At 43.6% G+C, this 20,876-nt stretch overlaps 1 protein-coding gene across 5 annotated transcripts in view; it reads left to right on the forward strand.

Annotated features, from left to right (window-relative positions):
• Positions 1-5,186: 5,186 nt before the first annotated feature.
• Positions 5,187-20,876, forward strand: part of grin1a (glutamate receptor, ionotropic, N-methyl D-aspartate 1a) — a gene marked incomplete at both ends in the record, with an annotated part of 29,927 nt that continues 14,237 nt past the window's right edge. For 3 of the 5 annotated variants that reach the window (XM_079179686.1, XM_079179687.1, XM_079179689.1), the window contains 11 exons: positions 5,187-5,435; positions 8,017-8,151; positions 9,063-9,239; positions 13,471-13,533; positions 14,326-14,423; positions 15,832-15,953; positions 16,985-17,159; positions 18,284-18,428; positions 19,379-19,465; positions 19,874-20,009; positions 20,333-20,460. In XM_079179686.1, the coding sequence (XP_079035812.1) occupies positions 5,187-5,435; positions 8,017-8,151; positions 9,063-9,239; positions 13,471-13,533; positions 14,326-14,423; positions 15,832-15,953; positions 16,985-17,159; positions 18,284-18,428; positions 19,379-19,465; positions 19,874-20,009; positions 20,333-20,460 (1,515 nt within the window). The remainder of the gene's footprint in view (positions 5,436-8,016; positions 8,152-9,062; positions 9,240-13,470; positions 13,534-14,325; positions 14,424-15,831; positions 15,954-16,984; positions 17,160-18,283; positions 18,429-19,378; positions 19,466-19,873; positions 20,010-20,332; positions 20,461-20,876) is intronic. The other 2 variants (XM_079179688.1, XM_079179690.1) reach the window with 1 other exon arrangement.

Consider the following 20,876-nt stretch of genomic DNA (forward strand, 5'->3'; position numbering starts at 1 on the left):
GCTCCAAAGTGACAACGATATATTCAGTAGGCTATGGAGGCCAACACATATTCATGTAGGAGCGAATGTGTTCCGAAAAACGCTCTCATCGGACGCAAAGGGCAACACGAGGAGCTAAAGACACGCAGTTTGCAGACAAACGCGCTGCTGTCGTGCTAAGCGCTAAAGCATGTCAGAGTTCAAGTGTGACATGCTCTGTCTGCTCCCCACCGATCCCATTTTGTGTTCCATACATGGGTGAGTCTTCAGTTAAAGGCTGTTTCAACCACTTGAAATAAAACTTTAAAAAAAATGTATTGAAATGACTTAAGTCTGTTTTTATCTTTCTTAAAAATGTCATACCAAGTCCTATAAAGATGCAGGTTGGATAACTATGATCACAAAATGTGGATATTTTAAGTTGTGTTTTTTTTGTGTTTTTAGTGTTGTCACCATGGCAACAAACAAAAGGAAAGGACTCAGACTATTCGCATAAATGTCATCAGTTAAACTTAATTTAAATGTTAAAATGGTTTATTGAGTCATTCTCTAGTTGGTGATATTGATATTTTAAATATTCATAAATATTTTCTTCCAAAAATATAATATTTTACCAATTTAGGGAAAACATATTCTGAAATCAAACATTTGGTCACTTAGAAACAGACCTCCTGCAACTAATGCAACCAGCAACACAGGATGTCCAAGGTGAGTCAAAAGAGGAGATGTCACACATACATTTAGTGGTTTACAGCACATGTGCAGTAAAATCTGGTCTGCAAGGCGGCAACCTCCGGTTCTGAGAGCCAATGCAGAAGTGCCTTTAACCTGCATTCTCTCTATTGGTCATCAGAGGGCGACTCCTCTGGTTGCAAAAAGAAGTTTATGAGAAAATGACTCTACTTCTCACTTGATTTATGAAGTCAAACAGACCATAAAGCAGAGCATGCTTTAAGGCAGGGCTACCTTGTGATTGACAGGTCACTACCAGAGCCGTATACGACGCTCTGCATCACTCCTCCAGTCCAAATATGGTAACTTCTGTACACTGGTTGCAAAAAAAAAAGATGTCGAACTCGAGGCTTCAAAACCGCAGTCGTGGGTGACATCATGACGACTGAGTCCACTTCTTATATACAGCCATATGGAGTGGACCCAAAAAAGGTCTGCCAGGCCGAGCACAACCTGAGCGGACACCACACCGTTATTTTCAGCACCAGTCTGCAACAACTCTCCAACATCCCAGCTCCAGTTACACTGGGCATGTGCTATGCCCTATAGCTCAAGACCTTGTCCCAGCCTTCATTCCGTAGCCTTGAGTATGTAAATTCTCTCAGTGGCGGACATTTTGACTACATTCTTATGATTTCTGAAAAATATTTGCATTATCAAGAAGTGTACTCATTTACCATCCACTATGCTGGGTATATTAGTAGGTTTATGATTATTTTATGATTCGAATTCAAATATGAGTTTAAATTCAAGGTTAACCTATTAAAGACTCTCATGAGTAACATCGTTGACCACAGCCTTTTTTTTTAGAAAGCACATTACTATTGTACTTTTCTGTTTATGTAAAATGTACAGTGATGCTATAGTGTGCAGCATATTATTAACATTCACTGGCTGGTGTAGTTGTTGCAACAAAGTTATTTTGATTGAGGAGGCTGGTGCGCAGTGTGCTTGACTTTCTTTCGATTGGCCCTTTTCACCATGACAGGAAAGGAAGGTGAGGAGAGAAATAGGACACACCTGGTGTGCAGGAGGAGGGTAAATCAACTAACCAAAGCAGCATGGTGCAGGAGTGAATGGTTAAAGGAGGAGATGTTTTGACGTTTGACATTTTTGCTCTCAAAAAAACAATGTGACACACATGAACTGAGAAGCAAGTGATTCAAGCTCCGGCTGGATTCCGTGAACTCCCTCGTAACAACAAGGCTCTGCTGGAGATACTGATCCCAGGAGCAGGTGGGATGAATGGAATCTTTTTCAGCTGCCTCTTGGACCTGTTCCGTTTTAATTGTGTTGAGCCATTAAGATAAGTCTCCTTTATTGCCTCCTTTATAACTCTCCAGGCTTCTCCTTCCGAATTTAATTTCCCTTGATTTAATGGGCACCACTTCTAAAACACACAAACGTCCCTCTTCTAGCCTCGCAGAGGACTGAGTGGGTGGTGTACGAGTCCGTATTACAATGTGTGGGCAGCAGCTCAAAGAGTGAACCCAAGAGTGTGTCCGTGTGTGTGTGTGTGGATTACTGGAGTGTAAAGCCTGCGATCCTCTTTGTGTGCCGTAGACCGACTGAGCTGGAGAGTCTTTAGCACTCTTGTGTTGTGTTGCTCCTCCATCAAACTTCTTACATAATGACTGCAGGGCAGATTGGTGGCTTTATTGATGTGTGAGTGGTGGAGGAGTGGGCAGGAGGAGAGGCTGAGGAGGGCTTTATAACCTCACCTAATGAGAGGTTCAGCACGCCGTCAGGGCCATCCAATAAGTGGTGAGATAACAAACTGGCAGTGGCAGGCATGCCGAGGGTGGGAGGGGATTCATTAGGTGCTCTGTTCAACACCATTCATTTAACATTTATTTTCAGCGGTTTTGGATGGCGGCAGGGCCTTGTCTCCTCCCATCTGGTATTTTTGGGGCACTGTGCTTAGTGGTTCCAGGATGTGAGGGTGAGGGGGGGGGGGGGCCTCTGAAAGTGGATGTATCTCCAGAGGGACACTGTGTATCCAGTCAGACCAGCCTGCCTCACTTTCTCCAAAATGTTCACACGTTTTTTCATGTTGCTTTAGCACTCTTATATAATGGATACCGATGTTTTCGTTTTTTCCTTTGAAACTTTAATATTGTTGTGTTCCCTTTTTAGGGGATTTCTTCCACGGCTTCCAGTTTCTTTTTTATTTGAATGGTTGATTTTGTGACGACAATTTTCTGCCATAACAGTTATTTCAATGTTTTTGTTCAGCTGATGGATTTATTGTACATTTATGATCTGAGAAAAGTCTCCTACATGTTTGGTTAAACAATCCTGAGGCTTAATCATTTTTTACATACTTTGACGATGGACCTGAAAATCAAGTGAACAAGTGAATTGAAAATGGAATTAATGTGTTCAGATATTCTGAGATGTGTTCACAGTTCTGCTTTGTGTTGATGATAATGATACCAAACACATGCTACATGCCAGAGGCCTGCTGTGCCCCCTTCACTTATTTAGTTACATGGTTTGTTGTTTTTGCTGCACAATTAATACTGTCAAAATACAGGTTGTTCTACACAATTCTGACTGAGGTGGGTTTCTTGCAGGAAGATGTTAAAATAATGTCAGAAGAAAAACGTATTTCTGTAGCGCACATCTTATGTCCTTGTCTTAAGAACAGAAAAAAACTCCTCAACAAATCATCTTTGAGACAAGCTCATTAAAGCACACAGCCAGCAGCTGATGACTGTTGACTTCCTCAGCCTTGTGATTAATTTATCAGCTCACTGCAACACGGAGAGACACCAGTGTGGTGCGATTCATAATTCAGAACACTGTTCGATGATTTTACACTGGCCTCATTTCCCAAACACCCTTTTCAATCGCAGTTTTTGATATCAGCAAACACACAACACAAACCCCCTCGGGGCAAAAATATTCAAATATTTGACTATTAATAATCAAGATGAAATGATAAACGGCCGTTTGAGTGGCTCACACAACGACGTCCCTCGTGACTAAATGTCTTTTTACCGTTTCATATTTGTGTGCATGCTCGTTTTGTTCGAGTCATTTCTTTCGACGTTTGCTGCTGTGATGAATACACTCACTGTCTGCCTGTCAGGCAATATGTCCTCCCTGTAAAGATACCTCTCGTGCATGTGTGCTGTAAAAAATAAATAAATAAATAAATCTAGTTTCCTAGGTAACCATGGAGGTTGACTCATGTAGACTATACCTCGCTGCTCCAAACAGTTACCGAAACGCTCCAAAGCGCGGGGTCAGAGATTACACAACATCCACAACAATGCGTCTGCAAACACACACATACACACACACACACACACACACACACACATACATATACACATACACGACAGACAGACGGACAGATGGGTCCGGCCGTGTTGAAGTGTGACGGCTGGATAGACGGACGCCACTGACATGCTGCTTGATTAATGAGCTATCCACGGAAGTCGGACGCAGAGAGCTATACGTTACAAATCAGACACACTCTCTCTCTCTCTCTCTCTCTCTCTCTCTCTCTCTCTCTCTCTCTCTCTCTCTCTCTCTCTCTCTCTCTCTCCCTGCCTCTTGGAGGAAAATGAGTCACACCAAAGCCTTGTCCATGGCTCAACTCTGACCTGAAACCCGCTAGATTGGAATAAACCCCCATCCCCCTTATCCCCCATCTGCTCTTGTGCAATCAGGCTATTTTAGGAGAACATCTCCCAGCCGTCTGGTTGTCATTACAAATCACCCGCATTAACAAAACCCACACGCATTAATCTGATTTAATTTAGCGGACTACCCACGCCCTGCAGGTGTGCAACCTGCACGTGCGCCGCCCGGATGATGCTTGCCATGTCCTGTTATGGCTAGCATGGTGGTCGAGTGGATCCTGAACAAGTAGGTAGGCTACATTTATTTTTCATACGATCGGCTTCCACTCGGCAGCAGCAGCAGCACGCCAACGCGCAAAACCGCGCTGATACGGCGGGAGCGCGCACCATTACCACCGCGGCGCGCATGCACAGCTGTCAGGACCAAGGACAGCAGCCGCTCAGCCCGGATTGACCAGGCAGCGGCGCATCGGGGGGGTGATCAGTCCGCACAAAGCGCGCGGAGCAGCGGCTGGAGCGAGTGATACACAAACCTCTGCGGTGGAAGCCGCCTGGGAGCCGAGACAATGGTTTTCACTCCTTCAAAACCGTAGGGAGGTTTGAGCGAATTCTGCAGAGGAGGGCAAAAAAAAAAGGGGGGGACAATGCGGTTTAGACGTCCCTTTTTGACAGCCTGCCCCTAATATGAGCATGCACATTCCTCCGCATTGCTCATAGATCCACCTTTTTCTCTCGGCCTCCCTCCCACCGCCCACCTGGATCGTGTCTGCAGTCGCGCATTCAACCGGCCGAGCCGCGCTGCTGCCCAGAAGCTGGTCGAGTGGACCCGCCACCGGGGGGAAAAGGGACCGGGCTGCGCCGATCCGTGTGGTGGCCCACACGATGCGTCTGTTTCTGCTGGCGGTGTTCCTCTCGTGCTCCTGCGCGCGGGCCGGCTGCGAGCCGAAAATCGTGAACATCGGGGCCGTGCTGAGCCAGAAGAGATATGAGCAGGTCTTCAAAGATGCGGTGACCCAGGCCAACCAGGTCTACGGCAGGGATAAATTCAAGCTGACCGCCATCTCCGTAACGCACAAGCCCAACGCCATCCAGATGGCTCTCTCCGTCTGCGAGGACCTCATCTCCAGTCAGGTAGTTTTTCTGCCACCTTTGCATGGGCGCTATATAATCAGTCAATAACCTCTGCGCATAACTCATATGGTCCACGCACACCTAGCTGTAAAACGGGCTTGCCGTGAGACGAATCAGAGTGTTTTGGAAGGATTCGTGTCGTGCAATAGAAAGTTGGTTCCTTAAGAAACATGACCTACATGTCAAAATCATGTGTTTTCTCACTCAAGGGGCTACTGAAGTGGGTGAAAGACTAGGATGGATGGATAGCCTTGAGCTCTGAATCCAGACTGTACGGTGGTCTATTTCTCCAAAGCCTCACACTATTCAGCATGAACATAAAAGGAATCAGCCCACTTTACTACAGGCCTGTCATTTGTCCTATCTGGCACCCTGCACTGCATTTGCACACAGTCCACTTTGTGTTCGTTCTAATACAGCGAACTCCCCACGGACCCATCCGTTTTTTTTTTACAGACATCCGTAAATAGGCTCTGGTTTGGGGCGCATCTCGGATGAGAGGGCAAACTAACTGTACGTTCCAGGACACACAGCTGCACATCCACTGAACTGCGAAGGAAGCAGCGAAGAGTGAAAATGTGCATTACGTCGCATACAATTAAACAACTTGGCTTTCACTGCGCGCGTGTGCGTGCGTGTGTGTGCATGATACCGTGTGCGTGATAGGACAGCGGGGCTGACACAGCGGAGGACAGTTTTCTATATGTGGGTCTTGAGGGGAGGATCACTCGCTCAGCTGCAGTCTATATGATGTGATGCTGTCGGTAACACGAACAGCTGTATGAGATTAAAAAGTGCATAGGCTACAACAGAGGCAAATATTCACACCGAGCGTGCTGCAGGTCTAACTAACAAAACATATTTCATAAGCAATTGCATGACAGTGGATGTGCCTTTTTGAAAGTTGTGTATATATATATAATATCCAACGTTATGTCACACAGCATGTTGAGGCGTGAAGTCCCCTCTCTCGCTCCTCTTTCTCCCACACACACATAATGAGGCTTCATGCGAACAAAAACGCCCCCACAGCTCCAGTGCTGCTTTCATGTCCTCGGCCCTCTGCTTAGTGTAATGACTCTAATTGATGCAGGCTTGTAGAATTTTAACCGTCGCACCCAGTCTCCTGTCACATGCTCATCCAGAGCGCGAGCGCGCAGTCTGTCCCACGAGGCCGTAGTCTTACGGCTTTCACCAACAATGGTCCGGCCCCGTCTTAAAAAACAAACCTCTCTCTTGTAGAAACCAGACAGCCACCTTATTTAGACAGAAGGTCCGTGGAAGGGTTTAATCCGATGAGAATGGCTCGCGGGCGATAACAGTTACTGAGAAGGGAAGTATGGCAGATGGAGGAGTAGATGCCTGGGAGCAGTCCTTGGATGATAGACCTCATTTTTGACCCAGCCATACGGACTGCTCATATCCAGTAATCCATGCCTGCACAGACATTCCAGCTTTATATTCCTCTTTCTTCACAACTCCGAGACATTTCTCATAAGGCTCAGCTCGCAGAATCTTTCTTTTTCCAAAGTGCGTGGCCAGTTTTGGTTTGCTTAATAAAGCACGGATTAGACTAAACCGAACAACCACGAATTAATGATAGTCTGCCAGCCCACACACTGGGAAGACATTTCGAACAAAGGAACAGAATTCTTTGCTCTTCTGTTTCTTTTGTCGTAGGGGAATTTTTGAAGATATCCAGATTCAAAAATGTTATTTTTAACCTGTTATACAACAGTTTAGAGCAGCAGTTGCACCCACTAAAAAAGCACAGTGTTTTATTTAAAGTGCACACAAATTTCATTCGACTTGAGCGAAAAGCAGATGTTTCAGCCGAGGCTGCATGGTCAGGCAAAACGGACAGATGCTCAGGGGTCCAAAATGCCCTCAGTTAGTGATCATTTCATTCATTCTTATTTATCTAAAATGTATTTAAGTCCTGGTGGAGACAGCAGCAGCACATTAAACAAAGTTTCGGACATACAGCAAGTCAGATGAAGAGAAAAACATTTCAGGTCTCGGCATTCATTGTATATCGTTATCGTCACTCCTGCCTTTGCACCTAATCTTGTTGTTCTGCTTTTGAAAACATGTGTATACTTGAATAAATCCCGTGTTGGTTGTTTCTTCGGCTAATTTTCTCTGAGTGTCTAATAATGACAATGATGATGGGTTTACATTGCAGTTACATAAAAGCCGTCTCAAACAGACTCTATAGGGTGCCTTGTGCGCCGGTATCAGACGCCATGAGAACAAGCTGGTACATTATGTCCTGTTGTTGTTGTTGTCACAGCCTACAAGAAAAATATGCACTAGTCTTAATTTCGTAGTTGCTTGATAGTACCAATGTGAGAATATTGTTTTATTTGATTTACCAAGAAGGATAAAGGGCGTTTTGCAGCTTCCCATATGTGTTTTTGTACATGTCTGCACAAATTATAAAACTATATAAGACTATAATATTCAAGTCTAAATTGGACACCTTGTAAGACTCATTCTTTATCAAAGAGCGAGTAGCAGTGTTTCCATTTGGTCTCAATGTGTCAGAATGACTAAGTGCTGTTCTTCTGTGCCTCTGCAGGTCTACGCTATCCTGGTGAGTCACCCTCCCCAGTCCAATGACCACCTCACTCCAACCCCGGTCTCATACACTGCAGGCTTCTACCGCATCCCTGTGGTGGGGCTCACCACCCGCATGTCCATCTACTCAGACAAGGTGAGTGACGGACGGGAGATAGAGAGAGAGAGAGAGAGAGAGAGAGAGAGAGAGAGAGAGAGAGAGAGAGAGAGAGAGAGAGAGAGAGAGAGAGAGAGAGGGGAAAACAGGAAGAGAGTGAACGGAGAGCGATCGAGTGTGGAGCTCCCCTGGGGCGGCTTCAAGCGCTTCCTAGATTAAACGTCCCATCACTGTCCATTAGTGGAGCTGTGATTAAATGGGTTTCCAGCTGAAAATTGAAAGGACATCATTAATAATGCCTCTGACCTGAGTTATGTTTTTTTATGAAGCACAAGCCACTAAAATGAAAACTTTAAAGCAATCACATAAATAAAATGCCAGGGACTTTAACAACTCAGTCAATTTGAGTGACACCTCTGCTGATCTTGCAAGTTACGGGGCGTTACCTTTAGTCGTTTAAAGGAGCCCGAGTGGTCTGTGCATATATTGAGGCTGCTTTTTTTTACATGATGTTGTGGTTTGGCTTTAATCGTACCACCCAAAAACAAAACTGTATCATTAATGCACGGTGTCCCTAGAAAAAATATGATGCACCTCTTTAAGGGTAGGGGACCAACGTCATGGTTTGAAGAAATCAACTTTGACTGTCCGTAGGAAACGGGACAGAACAGTGGACTGTTGTGTAGCATTAAGATAAATCCTCATTGCAACTAAATGGCCGTGTAGCTGAAATTCTAGAAAGAGAAATTGTGCATATCACAATTACAAAATTATTCATTTTTTCTACTTGTTGTGAAAACCTAAATAACCCTTTAAAAGGACAAGAATTTGCCCTTGTGGACGTTTTTTGTCCACTTGATTCTTAATGTTCTGAGCAACGAGTCATGCATTCAAAATGAATTTGTTATGGACAACTCCACCATGTTAATCTCTACCTCCTGCTCCCCCAGAGCATCCACCTGTCCTTTCTGCGGACGGTCCCTCCCTATTCCCACCAGGCGCACGTGTGGTTCGACCTGATGCGCGAGTTCAACTGGAACCACATCATCTTGATAGTGAGCGACGACCACGAGGGGCGGGCCGCTCAGAAGAGGCTCGAGACCCTCTTGGAGGAGAGAGAAACAAAGGTGAGATGCTCCGGCTCCCAGGCCCTCCCACCCCAGAGTGTGAGCATGAGAGCGCGCGAGTTGTGTAAAGGTTTTTTGGAACCTTAATGGTCTTCTATGTATGTAACTGTTTTCCTTTCTGTTGTGTGGCCACATCTCTCTCTCTCACCATTGTGTAAACATTGGCTAACATTCCGAGAGACATCAACAGCGTCTAATGTGGTCTAATCTGACGAAAGTTTGTACGTTTATTTGCTCATCTTCACGTTGCTTTTCGCCATAGTCCAAATTATCCAGTGTCTATCCACATTGGGAGCCAAATAGTGGACTTTAACTTGGGGCTTTGCAAACCATCACAGACTGAGGTGTTTTATTGGGGGCCGAGGCGGAAGACGGGTGTTCCTCTCAGCGCCCGATGAATGGCCGGCTTCATTATTAGACACAGAGGCCTTGTGTTTATCGCACCCCGCTAGCTCATGTTCACATGATATGGGAGATGGTTTTTCGCCTTTTCAGATACCGCTGATGCATCCATTTTGAGTGTAGCTCTGAGCAGTGTATGTGGGTCAGTGAAATGCTGATCTTCTTTGAGCCAAAACAGACTTGAAACTGTGATGATGCGTGCCCTTTAGGAACAGGGAGAGAGAGGGAGAGAGAGCGAGAGAGAGGAGGAAAAAAAACAACTGCCATCTATTCCATCCATTTAAAGAGGATAAAATTACCTTGGGATATTTTTTTCCTTTCTTTTCTTTACTCTTGTGACGCTTGTCCCTCTCCGGGGGCACTTTGCTGTAATTGTGTGGCAGAAAGAACTGAAGCCTGATTCAGAGATTTAATTAAATCCGAAGCCGAGGAGACGCTGAATATGACACACATCCGAGGTAATTCACAGAAGGCGGCTACAGCTAAAGTGAAAGCTGCTTGAATGAAGTGACAGGGATTGGCATTGATTAACAGCCACCATTTCAAACATTTGGGTTAATCAAGTTGAACTGTGCAACAACATCCGTGAAGTTAAAACAATTATACCGAAGACATAATCCAGATGTGACTCACATCCTGCACTGGAGAAGACACATCTGTGTATTAAAAGCCTTTGATGAGAACTGAGGAAGTTCCTTTTCAGTTTGCATAATATGAGTTTGGATCTCAAAATGAACCCATCTGTGCTCTCCATTCAGGAAGTCATAATACTGAGGGAAGTTGCAGCAGCTCTCTCTAGTATGAGGCTTTAATTACATGTATTGAGTTAGGACTGCAGGGCCAGTTTGAGCGATATTGGGGCCCTGAGCAGATTCATTTGAGAGTTTCTCCGAAATGTGAACGGAAACCCTGGTCAACCTCAAAGGACGAGGTTGGTGATATCATGCATTTTTCTTACTCTCAACATATCTCACGAACAAGACCAAAGCCCAAACAACGAGTTCATCCTAACAAGCAGTGTCTTCGTATCTTCTTCTTCTTCTTCTTCTTCTTCTGTGCCATAGAGTTCTATATTGTTGTTGCAAAAACTATTTAACAGTGTTGCACTGCCTGACATGTTTAGGGCCCAAACATGTCAGGCACTCACTGAAGTTTATATTGAGCTGATCCCACCAGCACCGTCCTGCTGTAAAAATTCACTCGGGCCACCAAATGTGTATCAGTCCGCAGCTGAAAATAGTCCCCAACAAATGCACTATGTTTGCTAAACACTACAGTGCCCAACTGTTTAGGGAAATAACCGTGCCCTTTGAAAAAAATTAAACCATTTATCTGCGGCTTGTTTTTAAATGTATACGTCTTTCATGAAGAAGCAATGAGCTTGAGTGCCAAAGACAGAATAGGGAATTCAAAAAGTCTGTAGAGACAGACTTAAACATTGTTAGGGATTTGGTCACAATAAGAAAACAATAATATAAATTTGGTACAGTTTCTTTCTTTTGGAAATTAAATATAAAAATGATATTAGAAAACAGAGGACATAATAACCTTAAAATGTACTCCTTAATTTTATATAATAATAAAAGCAACGCCAAATACTAAGGATCGATGCATTTTGGAGATGTGATGTTTGGCACTGTGAAATAATCAGGAGTTGTGCCTTTTAGATGCTGAAATGATGAAAATAAAATAAACAAAGGAACCAAAGAAGTTCCCATTTGTGATTTGTTTGTTGCCTGCACAACCCTGCACAGCGGCGTGGCTCATTCCTCGGCTCGGCTCTGACTTCCCACGCATTTTGCAACATCAGCAGGGTGATGACACCTGCAGCTCTTTTACTGTACCCTTTGTTTGGATGACGATGTCGGCTGAACGCCCGATCCGTAAATGCATTGACAGCTTTGACTGTGTCAGGTGATGTGAATGGCTTTTAGTTTGGATGTGGCAGACGGCAGTGTTGTCACATTATGCTGTAATTAAAAGCGAGAGGCGTTATTCTCGCTAATCACCCTGTTGTGCTGCATAAACTCAGGACATTTACATGTTGTTTTTAGGCACGCGAGTAGCTAGCGAGTTCACACAGTCACAGGGGGATCACTGTCACCACCATCATAGAGGCTCTGGACACAGAGGATTTAGCAAGTCTTTAAACGTGACCAACACATGAAACGTGAAATATTAATGCCTGACCGAGGATACAAAAATAGAGCGCTCAGAAAATCTCTAGGGGGGGGGGGGAGACAAAGACAGTTTTTTCTTTTTGTCCGCAATGCTGCTGAATGTTACTCGTGGAGAGGATTTCTACATGCTTATCTCAGTAAATGCCAGTTACATGGTAATTACATGGTAGTGAAAGTGTTGTTATTCCCTAAACTGTGATTGAAATGTTCTCATCAAGGAAGTGAAATAAGTGGAATTAACCAGAACCCCGCTGACAATTTGTAATGGTGTTTTCATAAAACAGGAAAACAAATGTTGGCATTATCAGCTTGATATCCTTCAGTACAGATGACATGATTTCAGTTGGTGATTATGGTTCAGGATAATACAATTACCTCAACATTTCATTTTGAACGGCACTTATGTTATGACCTTATTACTGGACTGAGGCATTGGTCACCGTCAACGGAGGAAGGGAAACGGGTCCGGTGCACTGAAGTGTGAGCTGTGAAGCCAGCTGTGTAAGAGAGAAACCCTGTGAAGCAGAGAGATGATGCTTCTCTCCTACAAAATGGCTGCCAGTCTCAGGCAGGACTCCAGAGTGTCTCTTCTTAACCGGACCGGACTGGAATCTAAAATGGTGACACCTCGGCTGCCCGAATCAAGTTCAACCTGAGTCAGAGTCAGTACGTTGTGCTGTGACCAAATGCCATACTACATACTAATCACACACTGTATGTGCTATGTCATCTTTACACTCTACATACTTCACTTTTTTATACCAACAGGAAACGCTAGAAAACATGGATCACACTGCAACTTTGGAATGCCACTGCCAATTTGATTTCACAAAGAGAGAGCAGAAGGTTTTTCAATTCATTTGAATGAACGAATGAACTAGCAGCTGTGATTAGAGCCTCCATTTCCATTTTCTGAGTGAATCATTGGCTTGTGTTTGTGATTTAAGCTTTTGCTTCGATTCAATTTTAATTGGTAATCACAGCTGTAGTGCAATTTGTTTAACCGTTAATCATTGCAGTGGATTTCATGTCTGGCTTCTGGCTTTTGTACCAGTTCATAACAATACGGATGGAGCTGGTGTCACCTCAACAGACGGTTGGATAGGTTAGCATTTTCCCAGATCAGCTTTACAAGTTTACAAATCTTAAAACTTTCAACAAGGTTGTCATACATTTTAAGACGCTGATCACTGGCGTGTTGGTGAAGTGTTGAAAATCTGATGGATGACGTTGACGGCCATGTTGAGTTTCCAGTTGTGTGATGTTAGTTTCCAGTATGGTGAAGAAGAAATGAAACCAGATGGCAAAGCTGCAGTTAAGCATTTTGCAATGATTATTGCTGGAGCCAGGGCGCTCTCCTACAGCGCTAATCGATGCAGCCGAGTTGGCATCACTGACAATTTACGCATTGAACACAATGAATACATTTGCCTCATCCTTAATAGTATTTGATGCCTTTAACAATCATCCACATTGTCGGCATTGTTCTGAAGCGGTCATCTCTGATGTTTTGCAAGCCCCACCGTTAAAGATCCCAATTTGAAGCAGAAAAGTGGAGATTTGTTGGAATGCTTTACTGCCCCCCATTTTCAACTGTTTATAATATTTTTCTGTGTCTGCATATTTTCTCTGTGCACATTACTCATCAGAATAAAAAAAGGAACTATGAAAACCTCGACCAACTGTCCTATGACAACAAGCGAGGACCTAAGGTATATTTGCATGGTCAATGCACGCCGCCCACCAACTTTCCAAACGTAGCAACTAGAAACCAGCCCAAACCAGTCACCAGCCGACCCAGAAATGTTCCTCTCTTGGTAGCACGTGTTTTCTTTAATTTTTGACTTTGAGACATTTCCCTATGATTTAAATGACGAATGATTTTGTTATGAAAAATCTATAATTTTCGGTCATTACAGAAAAAAAAAAAAAAAAGATCTCAGTGAACAGCGCCTCGCTTTTTATCATTTTCATTTTCTCCTTCAATAAAGGAATGCATGAACTCAAAACACACATACTCACACAGAAAAAGAGTTTGCAAGTCCATTCCTTTGTGGAGAACCGGTAGTGTGGGACAAAACCGTCTCCCAGATGCTACTTCCTCCTGTTCTGTAGCACTTCCCAAGTTTTCAGCAGTTTTTTTGTTGGGGGAAAACGTCCCCCTCACCCCCCCCCCCACCCCCTCCTTCACCCGTTTTTAGTTAATGGTTGCATTGACCTTCTTCTTCCCCCTACCTAACACATGCACGTCCTTCTTTGGAGCCTTGATAACCCTCAGTTTGCATGCGAACAAATGCAAAAGTTTTTTTTTTTTCCCTTCAAGCTTTTTTTTTTAATTTTTTTTTTCCGTTCAGCCGGTTCCCCTGGATCGTTTTCCTTTTTTATCTCTGTCTCTCGTTTTCAAACAAAATCGGCTAAGCTCGAACCAAGCAGGTAAAGAGGCAGCATGGCGTCTAAGGTAGGGAAAAGTAGCTGGCTTGACCTTTCTTATGCCCCGATCACAGGCAGAGAAAGTCCTCCAGTTCAGCCAGGAGACTAACTTAACTGCCCTGCTGCTGGAGGCGAAAGAGCTGGAGGCCCGAGTCATCATCCTGTCCGCCAGGTGAGATTTGTGTCTCTAATTACACATACATTTCCCCCAAAGTCCCAAAGGGAGCATTGATGAAGGTAGCAAGCCTGCTTTAAACCGCCCTACCCATGATTCAAGAAAGAGCAGGGAAACAAGACCATTTTGATTGTAAAGGTGATGCTTAGACTAATTATTTTCATTATTAGTTAATCCACTGATCGGACTATAAAATGTCAGAAAATAATGAAAAATGCTTGTTACAAGTGAATGTCTACAAAAGTCACAAATTTGATTTTAAAAATGTGGTTTGGAACTGAGGATATTTTTGTATTTGTGCTTGAAAAATGTATTACATAATTAACTGATTAACTGATCGACTTATTGATTAATCAACTAATCATTTAGCTTAAACCTTATTCAGCTTAAACCCTCTGCTGGATCCAGCTGTGGATCTTTATGTTCAGTTACAGTCGGCATCTGAATTATGTTCCTGTATATGACTATATATATATAGAGAGAATAATGTACAAATATTTTCTTGAAATGCAGCCAAAGTTATATGAAACGCTGCACAAGACGCATGTAGATTTCTCTTATATTCTCAAATATGTGCCACATGGTCACTGAGTGAGATTAGGTGATCATTCTGGCCGTGACTCACCAAGAGACCTATAACAGACCCCATGTTGGACCCCCAACCGATCATAGCCATCCTTCATGACGTATATAGGTGATCAGTGAGGAGGTGTCAGGGGCCAACCATACTGGTTGCATACCTAGCAACACTGCCAGCATCACACAGCTGTGTGCATGAGGAGCGCTCTGAGCTCATATTTGGTCAATCAATGTCACAGAAACTAGTGGAGATGGGGCTAAGAATAGAATCAATCTGACATGTTTGTCTTTTTGGATGTCTTGAGGCTTTCCAGATGCTGCGACGGTTGTCTTTCGCCATGACACACTACATCAGATTAGACGAGTGTTTGTCACGACCTACACTCATTGTCATTCCTGATGCCCCAGGTCCATTTGGTCAGGCCATTATCTGGCTGATGTCGGGTAATCTCATTGGGTCTGAATATTCCTTATTACAGGAACATTTTAAAAGCAAATCAGGGCTCAAAAGATCAAAACTCCCCAGCAGCCGACATATCATGGAGAACGAACCTTTTCAGTGCTTGTGTACATACTGTACATTTGAGTATCTGGAGTGTCTACCAATCCCTAAAATGTGAAATAAGACAACCAAGTCAGTTTTATGTGGCCTTCTTCAAGTCATGTACTGTAGTAATTTGCTGTAATCAGTTGGACACCAACCCTAAACTACTGTGAATAAATCAATCACTCCTAAAAGTGAACATAAAACTTCTTCCATTCACTTTCATTCAGTGTGCTGTGATGTAAAACAAAAACAAACACACAATCTTCTGTCAAACTCCAGTGAGGAGGACGCTGCCGCAGTGTACAAGGCTGCCCGCTTCCTCAACATGACGGGCTCGGGGTACGTGTGGCTGGTGGGCGAGCGGGAGATGTCGGGTAAAGCCCTGAGCGAGGCACCAGACGGTACGTTCATCCAGCAGAGATCGGTGGGAATATACGAGTTAACCCCTGGCTTTACTAAGACGCCCATCATAACACACACAGTATTAGAGGGATTAACCGATGGATGCATTACATGATTAACTGTATAACTGCTTGTTGTGTGTTGAGCATTTAAACGTTTAAGCATGATGTGTTTAAAGGTTTAAATGGGCCGTGTATCTGCAGTACACTTTAAGTTTAAATGTGTATGTCCTGGATTATCCAAAGACAAATTCAATGTGCTAATCTGCCATGTTAATGCCCTGATTTCTAATGAATTACAAAGGAAGAGTTTTACAACATATAACTGATAGAATGGTAAGCTACAACAGCCTTTCTTGTCTCTGTTCCTGGGTTTTGATTTTGAATTTTCACAGTGTCTCACAATATTCTATCACTTTGTGGTCACAAACGTCAAGCGTCCCCCCCACCCCCGTCTCCCAGGCACTCTAACACAACCAACCCCTGCAGAGCGTTTGTTGTCCTGTCCATGTCCAGTCTCCTCCACCTCCACTGCAGCTTCTTCCTGGAGTCTGCAAGTCTGACGGACCTGATTGCAATCAGAAAACTTAGCTGAAGTTGGATTGTCGTTTAGTTTAAATTTAGGCCTGATGTTTTTTTCGTTTGTTTTTATCCTAACACAAATAATGCGTTGCCTGTGCTGATTCCTAAAGCTTAGCTGGTAGGGCAGAAAAAAAAAAAAAGATCCAACTTCAAGGGACTCTTTACACATGCTGTGAAAAGGTCATCAGTGGCAACATCAACAAAATGATCCATTTTTTCTGCTGCCTCTTCTCATAAATGACACGATGTGGAATTTTTCTTGGTTATCGTCCCCGAGATTAACGAGCAACGATGATGGATCATGCAGCTGATGTCTGACCTTTATTCAGGATGTCTAAACTGGAAGCCCCTATAAGTTTTTTTTACACTTTGTGTATTGCAAAAAGGTTCCTGCGAGGCTGCAGTTTGCTCAGGTCAGTGATTGTCTTTTGTTGTCGGCCTGGTCCCAGGTCTGATCGGCCTCCAGCTCATCAACGGGAAGAATGAGTCAGCCCATATCAATGATGCGGTGGCTGTGGTGGCTCAGTCCATCCAGGAGCTGTTTGAGAAGGAGAATATCACAGAGCCCCCGAGAGGATGTGTGGGCAACACCAACATCTGGAAAACAGGGCCACTCTTTAAACGGTAAGCTTGAATACAGTGTTTCTTTATTGTTATAGCTGATAAAGTTGTGATAATCTTAAAAAAGCATGGTTTGTTGAGACATTATTACGTTATCATGGCAAGCAGCTTCAAGATATAGCTGGATTCCAACCGTTTTACAGATTATTTTGTTTCAAGGGCATATTTATTTTCAACCTCATGACCAATACATTTAACATTTAGTTCAGTATTTATGAGGCCAGGGAAATATTCTTTGGAAACTGGCTCAAAAACCAATAATTTAAAGATCCAGTGTGTAGAGGTTTGGGGGATGTATTTTTTCATTAGTGTATAATCACCTTAAACTAAGAACCACTGTGTTTATGATACCTAATGAGCCCTTCATATCTACAAAGGGAACACTTGGAAAGGGTGGGGTGAGCAGAGGGATATTCAGTTGGTTGCAATCTGCAACCTCACCACTAGATGCCACTAAATCCTACACACTGCTCCTTTAAACTTAAGTCCGACTTAATTTATCCAAATGGCATCAGATCGAGACTTCTCAGTTAAAGAACAGCTGATTTCAACACAACAAATTATCTTTGGTCAGTTTATGTTGAGTCTGAATTGTGCACGTTTTCAATTACCATTAAGTATATTTAGATTAACAATTGATCAGAGGCGCTATGTGAAATGAGGCACTTAGAGTGTTAAATACCACAGATAATTCATTTCTGCAGTTCCCTTCAGCCCCTGAAGGTTTTTTTACCATTTTTGCCAGTTTTGAGTGTAAAGCTGCCGTACAGAATTACAGGTCCATCAGGTTTTCCAGAATGTTCTAGAAACTCTATATTTGTCACTTCCTAGTGACAAGTGACTGAGTTTCGGCTGACCCACTTGGGTGGTTTCTCAGCAGATAAGAAACGCACTGCTCCCAAACAGATGTGGTAACAAAAACAGCAGATATCATCGCAGCCAAACAACCATAGCTCAGCCGTGCTCGTAATATGTGGTGAATCAGTCATTTCACACCTCATGCAGTTTTTCCGCTGAACGATACACAGTAAGATGCACTGTGACACTCCGAATGACGAACGACATCCGTGCATGGACACGCGTGCACCCATTCACACAAATTAATCATTTTTATCGTCTTTCCACAGGGTGCTGATGTCATCTAAATACCCAGAGGGCCTCACAGGACGCGTGGAGTTCAATGACGACGGAGACAGGAAGTACGCCCATTACAGTATCCTCAACTACCAGAAGAGTCGACTCATTCAAGTCGGCATATACAATGGAACTCAGGTACGACAGTGTTCAGTGTGCATAATCGTCTTTTTTCGTATGCAGCTCCACTTTTTTTTATCTACAGTATGATACAGTTAAAGGCACAATGAGTTGGATTTTCCACTTAAAAACTGTATAGACTGATACACAAATAATCCCTCGCAATCATCCCTTATGACCCCCTAGCAGTGTGTGGTGGTGTCTGTATCTGCAGAGACCTCTTTTCTTCTCATTGTGCTGTGCTCGGGATGTTTCTGGGTGTCAACCTCAATAAAAATGGCTACAATACAGTGATGCGAAACACCAAGTGGACAAAGCACGTCTAAAACAAGAGTGAATCTGGGTTGGCTTTCACCCGCTGGCGAGCTCTGTAACCCTCGCTGAGCCGACTTTGAATTGTTGTTGAATTTAAACTATTGGAGATTCAGCAACACCAAGATTTTCAGGGAGTGTTAAGTATTAAAAATGACTGCAAACTAGCTGATTATCTCATGCAAGTTTCAAAGTGTTTTGTGAAAAACAGCCCAGAAATTCAATTTCAATATGCATGATATAAAATACAAATGATTTGAGCTTCGAAGTTTATTATTGAAGCCACTCCACAACAACTGAGCAAACTCCTCCTGCTGATGAAGACTGAGATGAAAGCTGTTGCTATTATTCTGCCAAATGATATTAATTTATAGTTAAAGCTGGATATTCACTCAGCCATGCAAACACAGCAAATAGCAAAGACTGCGAGGATCAGCACGTGATAATAATAAGTTCCTGAAACCCTTCAGGTATGATACAGAAGTCAGAAGTCGATGAAGTAAATGAAAGAACCGCTGAGCTGTGCTTACATAAAGCTGACTCAGTGATGCTCCCCCACAGTGCCGGAGCCTCATCAGCAGCAAGCCGTCTGTCAGCGCTCACCTGTGATACTGTGTGTGTGTGTGTGTGTGTGTGTGTGTGCGGCATCCCTACAGGTGGTGATGAACAATCAGCGGAAGATCATCTGGCCCGGTGGAGAGACGGAGAAACCACAGGGCTTCCAGATGTCCACTCGATTAAAGGTAGGGTGCCTTCACTTTGCTGCTGCAATGTGACATTCTTGTCCACACAGATCGAGTACGGACCCGGGCTGATACACTCGCGCTGACGCTTCTTCCTCAGAGGGGGAGTGAAGATAATCCATGCTCTTAAAGGCAGCGGTGATATATTTGCTATGACTTTTATCTCTTCAAATTTGTCATAGGCCTGCAAAGACCGTCTCATCTGTATCCTTGTCAGTTAGTTTTACATTCATCTGTCTGTCTTTGTGCATCCATGTGGATCTGGGAGTTTGTTGGGTATTTGTGTATCTGCTGGGTTCTTCCAATTTGTATTCATTTTTTTCTCTCTCTCTCTCTCGTTGAAATCAGGATCGAAACGGATCCATCTCTTACTGTGTGATAAACAGCTTTCTGTCCCGTCTGTTGTAGATAGTGACGATACACCAGGAGCCATTTGTGTATGTGAAACCCACTCAGCTGGACGGAACATGCAAGGAGGAAATGACTTTAAACGGAGTCTTAATTAAAAAGGTTATCTGCACTGGGCCCAATGAGACCATCCCAGGTAACCTATCAGGGACGTTTCTACTATCACTGTGCTTTTACTGCACCCGCCAAACACCCACTGGAGATGCATACATATATATGCAGTAGGTATCTATATATGTATGCATGTAGCTGAGTGTGCCATTCAGAGTGAGTGGTTGTTGGGATGCTGGGATATGCTTGGTCTGTATGCCGTGACTGTGTGTGGTCGTCTGCTGTGTACTCTCACGCATTTCGTTCAGTCTACGTACGCCGCTTTTGGATAAAAAAACAAACAAAAAGAACGTATCGTTTTTCCTCAAGAGTGATTGTAACTTGCAACTGTTGCTGGTTTTGTTACAGGACGTCCAATTGTACCCCAATGTTGTTATGGATTCTGTGTTGATCTCCTCATCAAGTTGGCTATGACCATGAACTTCACCTATGAGGTGCATCTGGTGGCCGATGGGAAATTTGGAACTCAGGAGCGGGTTAGTTTTGCATTCAAAGGCCACGTTTGTCGTAGTTTTGCATGAGGCACAGGTTGCACGCGTTTCCTCACATTCCATACGTTACACAGCTTGAATATTTTGAATCTTTTACCCCACTAACAGTAGCGATCTCACTTACAATTCAGAGCTGAAGCAATAAGCAGTCATAAAGCAAAGACCCAAAGATAACAAATGTCCAGCAGGTGAACTTGAACATCGGCAGTGAGCTGGTGTCAGTTTTTGAATGTCCACGCTAAAGGGATTAGACGAGCAGCAATCAGCATGAGCGCTGTAGTGAATTTGGAAGTGTCGATTGATTGCAATGTGAAAGGAACATGAAGCCTAGAAGAATATCTCCATAGTAAAAGTATGGTAGTGTCAAACAAAACAAACAGGATACTTCAAAACTTTATTTT

Source organism: Pholis gunnellus (assembly GCF_910591455.1).
Source record: "Pholis gunnellus genome assembly, chromosome: 18".
NCBI lineage: Eukaryota > Metazoa > Chordata > Actinopteri > Perciformes > Pholidae > Pholis > Pholis gunnellus.